Source organism: Alosa alosa, chromosome 9, assembly GCF_017589495.1.
Source record: "Alosa alosa isolate M-15738 ecotype Scorff River chromosome 9, AALO_Geno_1.1, whole genome shotgun sequence".
NCBI lineage: Eukaryota > Metazoa > Chordata > Actinopteri > Clupeiformes > Clupeidae > Alosa > Alosa alosa.
Window position 1 is genome coordinate 15,513,462 of NC_063197.1, and position 12,781 is coordinate 15,526,242.

Below are 12,781 nucleotides of genomic sequence, written 5' to 3' on the forward strand. Positions count from 1 at the left end.
ATCCTAAATTCTGTGTGATAACTATTGCCATAATGTTGTCATGACGAAAGAGTGTAGTTGTTTTGTTTGGACTGTAACACATTGCAAGGAATGTTTCATTCCATATAGAAATTTAAAAGAATTATTTTCTGCTGGACTCCATGTTGATTTGCAGATTAAATGGTGGGATAAAATTACATGACAGTGATAATCAAATTTGACAACAGATATTGTGGTTATTTCAGATGGTCTGTAGAATGAAACACAAGTTAAAGAAAATTGAAAAGCAGTAATATTGATTGTTTGTATAACTAACTGAACAAATGTATGTTTCCTTACATATACATTATGTCTTATTTATTTCGTGAAAATAGCTCTTCAATTTTAATTTATCAGTATGCTCTTTAAATACATTCAGTGCTGTATTTGTTTTTATTTTTTCACTCTTTTACTTTTGACTGTGTGTGGTGTGTGTGTGTGTGTGTGTGTGTGTGTGTGTGTGTGTGTGTGTGTGTGTGTGTGTGTGCATGTGTGTCTGTCTGTCTGTCTGTCTGTCTGTCTGTCTTTGTGCCTCTGTGTGTGTGTGCGCACGGCGCCTGAGTGTGTTTGTTGAGTGCTGTAGGCCACAGCCCCCCCCTGCTGTGGCAGTGATTTCACACACCTAAAGTCTCCAGCTGTGTGATCTGCTGTGCCTCAGTAGTTTGCTCCTCTCCTCGCCACAGTGCTTGTCCCCCTTCAGTAGCCGCCCTGTCTGGCCGGCCATGAGCTCTCCCAGGGCCAGGCCATCTGCAGGGGCCAGAGCACTCCATCGGGCATTTCACAGCCTGTTAAACCTGTGTGTGCCCTGGCCGAGGCCTTTCAGACATGCCCCCCCCCCCCTTTTGTAAAGAATGGCATCATTATGAGATCCCCCTCTGGAGATGAGCTTAGTTTAATAAGGACCAGTAATGGGGTCCTCAAGAGATTTGAATCCCACGGCTGATATCAGTACGCAGGATGTTGCATCACAGTGGATGATGACTTAATCTAGAGAATGATCTCAAAGGCTCAAAGGCGCTGCTTAAGATTGTTAATTAAATGTGTGGAAAATCTGGGAAATCCATGAATTAGAGTCAATTAAAGAATTTAACACGTGGGCGTTGGGATTCATTATTACTGTGGTTTATTCCCTTGCATTTAACAGATAAATTACTCACATTTATTTAAACAATCAAGGTATACATGTCTGCGATCTACAATGACAAAATACATAACATGGTTTTCACTTATTTGTTTTGATGCTGTGACTACGGCCTCCCTCCGACGTGCACAATGTCCACACTGATGTCCGTGTTTTGTCGAGTCTGGACTCCCTATACATAACTGCCTCTGGACACAATCACAAAGTGACATTTTTAAAAATATCTTAAATCTTCTTAAAGTTTCTTCTTTTCAGTTTTTGTTTTTTTTTTTGTACAAAAAGTAACACAGGACCACTGACTAAATAGGGTGATGTGAACAAACGGTGAGAGTTATTTACATGACTCGAATCCATGGACGAACAACATTGTGTTTTTTTTTAAGTCTCAACATTTCTGAGCAGAACATTCCTTTATAGCCAAACAGAATACTGTTTTTTTTTTTTTTTTAAATCACATTTAAATAAACTTCTTTCTTCACATTCCTCCTTGGTACATGGTTATATTAGATATGGTTTTACAGTCCACTCAAGACAGATGTGGTGGCACGTACACATAAAAGAAAGCTGGTCTTGTATGTTTATGTTTATCCACATGGAAGGATGAGTGCTTTGGGTTTTGAAACCATGCCCCTTCTGCATTGCGCTTGTCTAGACAATACTTCAGGCTGACCTGGGATCAGCCGATTTGGAGGATATTTTGTGTTGAAGTAGAAGTAGATCCTGGACCCAAGCAGCTGTCCCTGGGGTCAGAGACAGAGAGAGTGTTTGGTTCCAGAAATGAGGTGATTACGAGGCTGCTTCTGCCTCTGACTTAATAGAGGCAGGCGGAGGGGTCCCCCCTTCGGAGTCAGTTGGGCAGGGTGTCCAAGCCCAGGGAGGCGGCGTGCTGCTTGGCCCTTAGGCGCAGGTTCTCGATGCTGGTGGTCTTGCTGTTAAGGCTGGGCAGCGTCCCGGACGCTTGCAGGAGCGGGTTGTTCCACACCTGCTGGGCTTGGGTGAGGGACTGGTAGTAGGACTGGCAAGGCAGCGTGCCCAGCGGCGCCGCCATGTTAACATTCATGCCCAGGTAGGGTAAGGAGGACGGGGTGCCCATGTCGAAGGATGGGTAGTGCACCAGGTTGTTGGTGGCGGCCATGTGTTGGCGGAACTGCTCCTGCAGGCGGAAGAGGCTCAGGGGGGACGAGGCGTATGAGTTGCTCTGGGCGAGCCCACTGCTCACACCACTGGAGGACGGGATGGCAGGAGAGCCGAGAGGAGAGTCTGCAACAGAGAGGGGAAGACTCAGTCAAGCCTGTTATTTTTTTACAAGCCGCAACAAGTTATCCCGCATCGTAGGGCGGTAATGACTTTTTTGGCAAATGTTGCCGGAGCATAAGACTGCAGACTCACCTGACTTGGGGCTGAGGTGTTTACAGGGGGGGGACCGGTTCCCGGGCAACGGGATCACTTCCCCCTTAGGCTCCTCCCTGAAGCACTTGAGCTCCTCCTCCCGGTCAATGTTGTCCTCCGCCGCCGACTCACTCCCCGACTGCTCTGGGGAGGTGACGTTCACCTCCACGCTCAGCTCGGACGGCTGGGGCCGCATCGACTGCTCGGCCTCGGACACGGACGAGGGGCAGGAGAGGGGAGGTGGGGTGTGGGACTCGGGGAGTGCGGTGGTGGCCGTGGCCGTGGTGGCAGTGGCGGAGGGAGGCTCCACCTTGCCGTCCTCCTGCTGCCCCTCTCCTGATGCCTCCTTCTGCTTCTGAAGCTGCTCTTTCTGCAGGCTGCGTTGCTTCTTGCGGAACTTGGCACGCCGGTTCTTGAACCACACCTGTTGGAAAAAGGATAGTTTGTCGGATTATGGAAATGAACAGCAATAGCACCTAAATTACGTCACCTGTATTATGTGTTGAAATATGAGAGGACATAATTAAGCCTCCATATAAAATTACAGCCTGTGTTGTGTATGACTGCACTATTGTGCTTGCCATTAAGTCTGAGTCCGACTCTGATTCCCTGGCAGTTTGGAGATTCTAAGCATTTCATCCGATTAAAGATTAGTGATTGGTTAATTAGTAGTGGCCACTGATACCCCTATATATACTGTCAGGGCTATAATACCTGTTTACTTCTTAAGTAAACCTCATGGAACAATATCAACAACATATTTTTCTATTATTTAAGACATTGTTAAGCAGTTCAGGATCATATGTTAACAAAGTAAATTCACTCAGCACTCTCTTATGTGTGGGAGGTGAAGTGGTCCTACCTGCACACGAGCCTCGGGCAAGTTTGTGCACATGGCCAGGCGCTCTCGCATTACCACGTCTGGGTAGTGGGTCTTCTGAAAGGTCTTCTCCAGGGCCTCCAGCTGCTGGGCAGTGAAGGCGGTACGACTGCGACGCTGCTTTCTGTGCTGCGAGCCATAGCGGGCCTCCAGGATGATGTCTTGAAATGTACAGCCGTTGAAAGACAAAAAAGATGGCCCGTTTAATTAGGGGGAAATGGCACAGGATGCATGCAGATGCAGATTATGCACATAGGCCTGCTCTTCAGTTGTGGTATATATATATATATATATATATATATATTTTTTTTTTTTTTTTTTTTATTATTAAATTGAATGAATATTTGTAGTCACATGACACAGTGTCTTTTCAGAGATGTTCAATGATGCAAAAACAGTACAAGAAATATAAGACATGAATCACAATTGCATTCAAAATATTATGTATGGATTGAAGGGGTGTGCAGTCATTTTGTGTGTTCAAAGGTTTTTGTAAGCAATCTTACTTCATCTTAAACTCAATTCAACTCGAATAAATAACACACATTCCTGAGGAGACTGCTTGCACTATGGCCCCTGCCAGTAAACAAGCTGTTCAGACCTAAATAACACACTCTCCACAGGGCCGCTAAATGCATTTGACCTCTGAAGTGTACCGCTATTTCCTGGAGGCACCACAGTGAGGATGTTCAACAGATTCTTACCAGCTAGCCTCTCGGCGAGGGTGAGCGCGTGCACGGAGGGCCGGTAGTCGGGCGCGTGCTGCGCCTGCTGCGCGGCCTGCTGGTGAAGGTTGTACATGGCGCTCAGCGAGTTCATGGCGTGGAGCGAGTAGCCGTTCACGCCGTAATGCTGCATGATTGCTGGTCAAGATGAACTGTAGAGCAGGAAACAATTAAGTCACATTGTATCAGTCGGTCTGTCATGTTTGCTGGAATTCCCCTCTGCATAATTTTCATATACTGATGTGGCAGTGCAACTTACGCAAATAGATAAGCAATTAAGATCAACTTAATCAGCTACTCTTTTTTGTCTGCTTTACAAAGTACATAAAGCAGTTTATACGTCAGTTTCTTGCTTTGGGGTGATTCAGTTTTTTTTTCTGTTATGAATAAGGTGTATGCATAATTGTGCAGAAAAATTATAAATGGTCTGATTGCCTACATTATTAAGAAATGAAAGACGCTATAGTCGGAAAAGGCCGGCATACTCCACGATATTGCGATACATTTAAAATTCGCTCTTCAAATATCAGCAGTGAGCAATCCATTTAATAGTCATGACTTTCATAAATTGGTATATTGTGGACTAGACTAAAACCCTTTATAATTAGTTTCGTTAATATAACGGATACACATACGTGGAATAACAACAGCAAATAATTATGATAATAGGTAAATAGTAATAATAATAATAATAATAATAATATAGAGCAACTATGCCTATAATCAAATTTACACCGGTATATGAATTACAAAGTGATGCTTAGATCCCGTGCCATGTTGTTTACTAAATTGTATTGCCATACTTCATCATTTAGTACGTAATAACCCATAAACCCCAGTTACAATCGCTATGGGAATATATTTTTGAAGAGAGGTTTTTATTGCTGCAGGTCATGATTAAGAATGTATTACGATACAGAAGCGTTTAAAATTTCCAGTAGCAAACCAACCGGAACCGCTCGAGGCAAAATTGGTGTATTTAGGCTATATCCATGTGAATTACAAGTTGTCCTACAGCGCTCCATGTTTGTGGAATTAATAAACTAATCCATAAAATCTCGTATGGGCTATTATTCCTCCTTTTACTTTTAAGTACTATACTAGGGGTTAAACTATGTATGTCTAATTATTGTCATCCTTGACACATCCCTCTCTTTCAGGATATAATTCCCATTTCTATGTTAATTTATCCACGGAGAGCCTTCCATTCTTTAACTTAGGAAAACGGGGTAATTAATTCAACCCTGTCCCAAAAGCGGATGACTCTTTAATAGGTAATTGGTCAAATTAAGATATTTCATGGGTTTGCATTTGAAAAAAATGACACAAGATACATTACGATATAATGTATAGTTCTGTTTTGTTCTGGACTTTTTTGTTGAAATCGGGCCTTTGGTTCTATGCGCAAACATGGAATATTGAAAACAACTACAACTAATAATATTAAATACTCTATGATAAACTATGATATATAATAGTAAAATAATATCCACATATCCAAAAAAAATGTTCAAGAAAAGTCACAATATTGTAGGTGTAGCCTACTATTTATGATGATATTTTATTTAATGTAATTTTGATGCATTTTGGAATTAAAGCAATGAAGTCTGCCCAGTGCAAGAGACACAATTCCTTTTATAAACCTAAATCCATTTGTTTAAAAAACAAATAAAAACGCCTCTTGCATGATCTTTAAAAGTAAACTTAGTGAAAAACATGCTGTATATGATACAAACATCTACCCATGAACATAATCATGAGTGTTCCTGCAAAATGTCAGAGCGGGTGTGCCTGTCCCTACTTAACCGAATGCAGGTGTGATCGTGTGAAGGCCATGAGGGAATAGTTTAATTCGCCTGGACAGAAGGTGCTTTGCTAAACATTTGCTTTGCTCCCCAAGTACTTGAGCCGAATCGGACCCGTTTCTTTCAATCTTTCTAGCGGCACCAAATTTCAGCGCCCCAAGGCTTCTAGTGGCGGAGATGTATGAGAACTCTTCTGTGAAATATGCATGGTGATCCCCAGTTGGGTCGGCGTCTAATGTAGGTGCAAATAGGTTTCAACTGCGAGGCCATTAATTTATCATCAGCCCTGACATGGACGTAAGGCACTGTGTGTGTGTGTGTGTGTGTGTGTGTGTGTGTGTGTGTGTGTGTTCTTCTGTATGTTCTTTTGACACTTCCTGATAGTAGGTTTTGCCTTTTTATCAAGCTGTTAAATGCTATGAACAACCCACTGTCTTGCGTACAGAACAAAGAGGTGAGGCTGTATATTTAACCAGAATACTCTCTTGTGAAATGTATTCGTTGCGGATATTGCCATTGGCCTCTGGCTAGTCATGATAGCATCTTAATGTAAATTGGTGTGGATTTATCGTGTCAATCTGTTAGTGCAGCCAAATTGGATAAATGTTACTGCTGCGAGGCCATTGCCCTCCGGGTTCGTGGTGCGCTGCCTAGGAATATATTGACTGCTGCGCACACCCGGCAAAACTTTTGTTGTGACTGGTTCATATTTTAGGGTAGTCGAAATCACAGTGTTGCTTCACACATTTTTAAAGATGCGCCGAAAATGTTGAATGGTTACGCACAATATATTAAGGCCTTGTGACAATTTACTTAAAAAATGTATTGCAGGTGGATGATTCACAAAACAGTTTAATTGGCTACGTTAGTCCTACTTTGCGTTCGCTACGTTTTACAATGTCATGCAAGAACTCAAGGTGCTGCTGAATAACTGTTAGAGCATGTGGCACACATTTACGTTTTGTTTTAAATATTATTAAAAAAAAAACATGACATAGGCCTACAACGTTACATAAAAACAAATGACAAAAAGAAATAGACATTTCAAATGTCTAAACTGGTTTTAGTCTTTTAATTTAAGTCTTCATAGATAAACAACTTTCTGAGGAAAAAATAACTGCATATTGGCCCAAACTGGCTATTTCAATCAGACTAGGCTTTTGTACCAAACAATCATACATTTTCCAAAAGACAGCTGTACTTCTCACACTTCGATTTGGATGTGCGTTTGCTATATAACAGGCAGTCAACACTTTGCTGCGTAAAAAAACACAGACTACATTTCTTACCTTGTACTTTTCAAACACGATTGGTAAGTCCACTGTTTTCAGTTTCGTTTCGCTTTTCCAGTTTTCCGGAAAGTTTCTCGTGTTGATGGTTTTTAGTCCTGCATCTCCGTTCAGTAGAAGTTAGCCAAGTCTGTCTTCACGCAAGCATGCCTCTGTCCTGAAGTGCCGATACCTCCCGCGGTCTGCTTGTATTGGAGAGTACACAACCTGCCATCTATTTGGTTAGTGTATGGGGAGGGATTATAAGGAGCGCTTATGAGGTCATACTTGATTCTAAGTGGTCGCTAGAGGTGTCAATCAAATGACATAGTTTCCCCATTTTTGCCCCGCGTGCTTGTGACTTGATACAGTGATTTAATATGTTCCAATTGGCTATTTTATAAAACAAATGCAAAAAAAGAACACCCACAAAAATGAATCTTTTCCGAATGCGGTTGTATATTGGTTTAAAAGCCAACATAATTACTAAAAAGTAAATGTAGGCTATAGTAAATAAAAAGTAATGATTCTGATAGCTAAATATTTAGAACAGCTAGGTCCATACGTGGATGATTTCTTGTGATGTAATTAAGAAAGCAATACAAATAGGTTTATCATTTCTATTTAGTGAGACCCCTAGATTTACTTTGGGCCCATGTAAATTCAGGTGAGTAATGTTGGTTTATTTACAATAGGCCTAGAGTGTAACCATATGTTAGTCTTGGGTAACTTGGGTGTAGTTTTGTGCTTTAAAGGCAGTTTCGTAACACTTGACTTAATTGTATTTGCTTTTGGACTTTGTCGCGCCATTTGATGGTGAGACGGTACTGGAAAAGACTTGGGTGAGATCACTAATAGATGCTAGGCTGCTGCCTTTAGAATCTCTCCCGGCCCAGAGGGATTTAGGTTAGGATTGGGGAGACAAGACGCCATTTCAGCCTCTAAAAAACTGTCTTAAAATGACGGGTGGTAAGAGGATTAAAACAATAATGCCCTTCTCTTCTTCAAGGTTTTTAGAAAAGATTTCTTCTCCCAGAGAAAAACCGTTTAGGCTGGAATTAAGGGCAGCGAAAAGTAGCCTTTTAATGTAAAGCTTGCATATTTTGTTGAAATTCTCCAAGAAACGGAGAGATAGGGTGAAGCATCCTAAACTTGATGTGATCTTTGGGCACATATTTCATCCTCACCACTATATTAAAATCACCGGCTGAGGCCATTTTATATATTTTTACACCATGCCGTAGGCTATTCAACCTATGACCCATGGAATAGGCCTAAGTCATGAAATGTCATTATTTTATTTTGAATTATCTTCTACTTTCCAGTAAACTTTTACTAGTGTCAGTCAAAACTGGTGATAGCCTATTCCTGTCGCTGTCACTTCTGTAGCACAGCGTATAGCTACTGCTGCCGCGAATTTATTTTCTTATTCAGATTAAAAAAAAAATAATAATAAAAATGAATACTGAGTACTGTCGGTTTTGATGTTATAAAGAGAAGTCTAGCTTTATTGAGCTATAGGCCTATAACACAATTGTCACTATACTGCAGCTATGTGTATAAGACACACGAAATCATAAAAACTGTCTGGTCAACTTTAAGTTAAAGATACAACAATAACCTTTCGTCTATTAGACCTATATATAAATTATTAATAGCCTAACTGTTTTTGAAGTTTTGCATTCTTCTAAATCGACCCTCTGTTCATCTATGCCTTTTGTACACACGATATATCTCAGAGTATTAAGGTCTGGGAGAAAAATCGGATTAACTTGTGAACCGATGGAAATAAGAAGTTAAACGGGAGGTAAATCTGGGCAGTGTCTCTTTGTGGGAACCGTTTCTAAAGCAATTAAAGCGAGAAGGAATTCCGCTCAGCCCCTCTTCCTTAAATCAGCTTTCTACAGAACTTAATGCGGTCTAGTGTCCAGCGCATCTGAAGGGTTTAAAGGCAAGTGTCAAAACTGGCCCTCAGTCAGCGTGCGCGTTGGGCTCTACAGGGCCCTGTACCCAGTCGTTCCCATCAGCCACTCACGTTTTTAGAGGCTTGGTTTTCAGAAATTCATCTCACATATCCTTGGGTTTAGCCCACGGTTTCGTTGTTCTCCACTGTCAATCCCCGAATTTCGTCTGTTCTACTGAATCAAATAAAGCTTCTTTAGGTGTGATTTTCCGTCTTGGTGCTCAGTCATCTTTGGGGGATGACGCACTTTGATCGCTAGTCCCGCAGAATGTGGAATTTATCCATGCATCTCGTCGATAGAATATTTGGCAGAATTAGTCATCCACATTCGTTTTGTAAATAACAAGCGGAACAAAATCTTTTTTTTTTTTTGCTTCGTTAATTATGCTATCTGAGCTGGAGTAATTGTGTTATCCTAACCGGAAAATATTTTTAACACAGCATGTCTATGAAATCGAGTGAAAAGTTGCGGGCATAAACGCACATTAGCAGTTAATATGCGGTTTCCTCAACTTCATGAATACATTATATATCCGATCCAAAAGGCTTTAGCCTCCCTATTTCAAGTCAAGGGTATTCTAGCATGTGCTCATTTGTGGCAAATTAATCATTTTGATGTATGGTTTAAAATTGACTGCTACCTGGGGACTCTAGTGACAAGAATAACAAAGCAACTTGCCAGAAGCAATCTACTGGACATGTTATTAGCAAGACCTTCCTTGGTAAAGATTTTCTTGTGCCTCTGCCGAATTAGCTGCCTGATTTAAAGGGGCCATCGTTCTTTTCTTTTATTTCATTCACTCCCCACCAGTGACACATTGCTATACTAAAAAAGCAAAACATCCAAATAGGAAATGCAGTAGATAAAATGTCTTCATATGCACAGCCCCCAATTCTCTCTCTCTCTCACACACACACACACACACACACACACACACACACACACACACACACACACACACACACACACACACACACACACAATTAAAATATATACATGCAATCACTCACTGGTGAAAATACACTCACATATCCCTATGTGTCAGACACACCGTGACCCATAAACACACACTAACATGTCATGATGGAAAGTGTCCATGAAATATTTAATGTTGGTTACTATTCCCATTCCATACACTCTCCCACAGGCTACAATGGTAAACCTGCACAGAATGTATTCCAAGAGCCTTATCTGATGTATAGTCTTATGCGATGTCAGGACTAGGGGCGATTGCTGCACTGATTCCACTGAGAAGGTTAGCACATTGAGTCTGTCCAAATCACGTTTATTATTTTCTGTGACATGGAACTGTTGTAAAGGTGGTCTTTCTTTACTGATGGGCTTCGCCATAATTCCAACATGATTGTGAGCAACAGAAATGTGGATGCTGAGCCGTGGGGCCAAAATCAATAGGTGGAATTACAAGGGACATTATTTTAAGATACGAGGGTTGTAAATGTATGCAGAGCCATAAAATGGTTGTTAAACTGAAGCGCTATTGTACAACTTGGAATAAATACAAGTGTTTCAAAGCTGCTGAAGGTGCACGGCTATGGTATGTTCTACAATTGTTGTCAGGTTATATAAAACAAGTTTATATGCACAAATTGCTTTTAAATAGAGTTCATTATTTTCCTCATATGATGAAAATTATATATATATATATATATATATATATATATATATATATATATATATATATATACATACAGTATCTTTGCATATTCCAAAATAGTTTAGACATTAACATGCAGAATTGGTAAAGTGAGGACACAAATGACCAAAAGACTGAAAGACCCATTTGAGCCATTATTTCCTCCTTGTGAGGTATAATATTGCATGGCTGACAGGTTGTTCTCATTGACGATTATACATGATTGGATTATCTGTATATATAAAGAAACCCCCATCAAGTACCTCTGGTGTTGTTTTTAAATGGATTATAGTTCATATAAACAAATGCTGGAAAAAAATCTGTTCATCTTGGCAACAAATCCCTGTTACCCATCTCAGGGAAGGCACAGTGCCATAATTCAACAAAGCATCACGCACATGGAGTCATCTGAGGTGAAGCGAGAGTTTCACAAGATTGGATTTCGCCCCTAAACTTAATTTACACAACCTGTGGCTGCATCAGTCCTCTCAAGGAGCTTACGGAGCACCCCTGGTCAACAGATTCCACAGCAGAACTTGACATATTGAAACTGGCAGTTGTGTTTCGTCCCCCTTTCTCAGACCCTGTCTTTGGTCACCCCCTTCAGGCTGCAGACCCAGCACAAGGAAGGCCATTGTGTCGGCCTAATCCTGGGGCTACACAGCTTTAGCAACATGGAGGGATAAAAGCCCCATCAAACCACTACTTTATGGGGGCAAATCTCGCCTAATCCTTCGCTTTACCTAAACAAAAGGAGAAAAACAAGAGGATCGAAAGAAACTGTGTAGACGCAGGGCAGGACCTGGAGCAAAGATCCAAAGGAATACTTTTACTGAAGAAGCTAACCACTTCTGACAGGCTTTCAGATCCACTGGTGACAATAAATTATGGTGCCATGCAAAAGAAGCTGTGCATTTTTCAGAACACTTATTTAATTAACTGAGGGGTCGGGGGTGCTTAAAAAATGCAGATCCTGTGTTATTTAGAGGGAAGTTATTTACAGGGCCGTTATTTTAAAAGGGAAATATGGTGATGCTTTGCTGTGACTGCCTACTATTTAGATCTACATATAATCTATGCTTCTTTTAAATCTGTCATTCATTATTATTTGGCTATAATGAAGTGTAGCTTGAATAGAATATCCCAGTAATTGTTGAACTTTGAATGTATTGCAAGATTAAGAAAGGAACTGTAGAATACACAGAGATCCTTTCAAACTGGTATATTTCTGTAGGACTGGTTGATAAAAAATGATATTCTGTATCTCATAGCGATATGTATGTATAGCACAAATCTGTTGCATCCAGATAGGAACTAACTGTTTTTGTACTTTTTGTCCTCTGCAGTGACTTGTTTTGGCTCTCCAAATCGCGATGAAGTTTAGTGGCCAGAATGACTAAAAAGCGAATTAAGGTTTCATTTCCCGGCTATGGCACAATGTTCCTCTGGAGGACCATTTAGACCGCCGTCCTCTGACCAGGTGAGGAGATTGAGTGCCGTGCAGTCCTCTCTGACTCGAGCAATTTAAGAGCCCTCCAGAGTGGTCACACACACACACACACACACACACACACACACACACACACACACATACACTCACACACACACACACACACACACACACACACACACACATACACACACACACACACACACACACACACACTCACTCACTCACACATACACACACACATGGACAAACACATACACACGGACAAACACACACACTGAGACACACAAACACACCTACATGGACAAGCACATACTCACACGCGGACACAGACACACACACACACACACACACACACACACACACACACACACACACACACACACACACACACACACACACACACACACACAAACTCGCGAACAATAAGAGTCTCTACCTGAGGCTTTTTCGCAGATACACCTCCACGTCACCTCTCGGGCCGAGC

At 41.3% G+C, this 12,781-nt stretch overlaps 1 protein-coding gene across 2 annotated transcripts in view; it reads right to left on the reverse strand.

The window, feature by feature from the left end:
* Positions 1 to 1,124: 1,124 nt before the first annotated feature.
* The window catches only part of dmbx1b (diencephalon/mesencephalon homeobox 1b), an 11,676-nt gene continuing 19 nt past the window's right edge, over positions 1,125 to 12,781 (reverse strand). The window contains exons 1-6 of one of the 2 annotated variants that reach the window (XM_048252752.1): positions 12,734 to 12,781; positions 7,248 to 7,461; positions 4,134 to 4,305; positions 3,411 to 3,605; positions 2,549 to 2,972; positions 1,125 to 2,419 (exon numbers count right to left, since the gene is read on the reverse strand). The exon at positions 12,734 to 12,781 is cut by the window's right edge and continues 19 nt beyond it. In XM_048252752.1, the coding sequence (XP_048108709.1) occupies positions 2,007 to 2,419; positions 2,549 to 2,972; positions 3,411 to 3,605; positions 4,134 to 4,286 (1,185 nt within the window). In that variant the 5' untranslated portion in view covers positions 4,287 to 4,305; positions 7,248 to 7,461; positions 12,734 to 12,781 and the 3' untranslated portion in view covers positions 1,125 to 2,006. Of the gene's footprint in view, positions 2,420 to 2,548; positions 2,973 to 3,410; positions 3,606 to 4,132; positions 4,306 to 7,247; positions 7,462 to 12,733 lie in introns of both variants that reach the window. The other variant, XM_048252753.1, reaches the window with a different exon arrangement.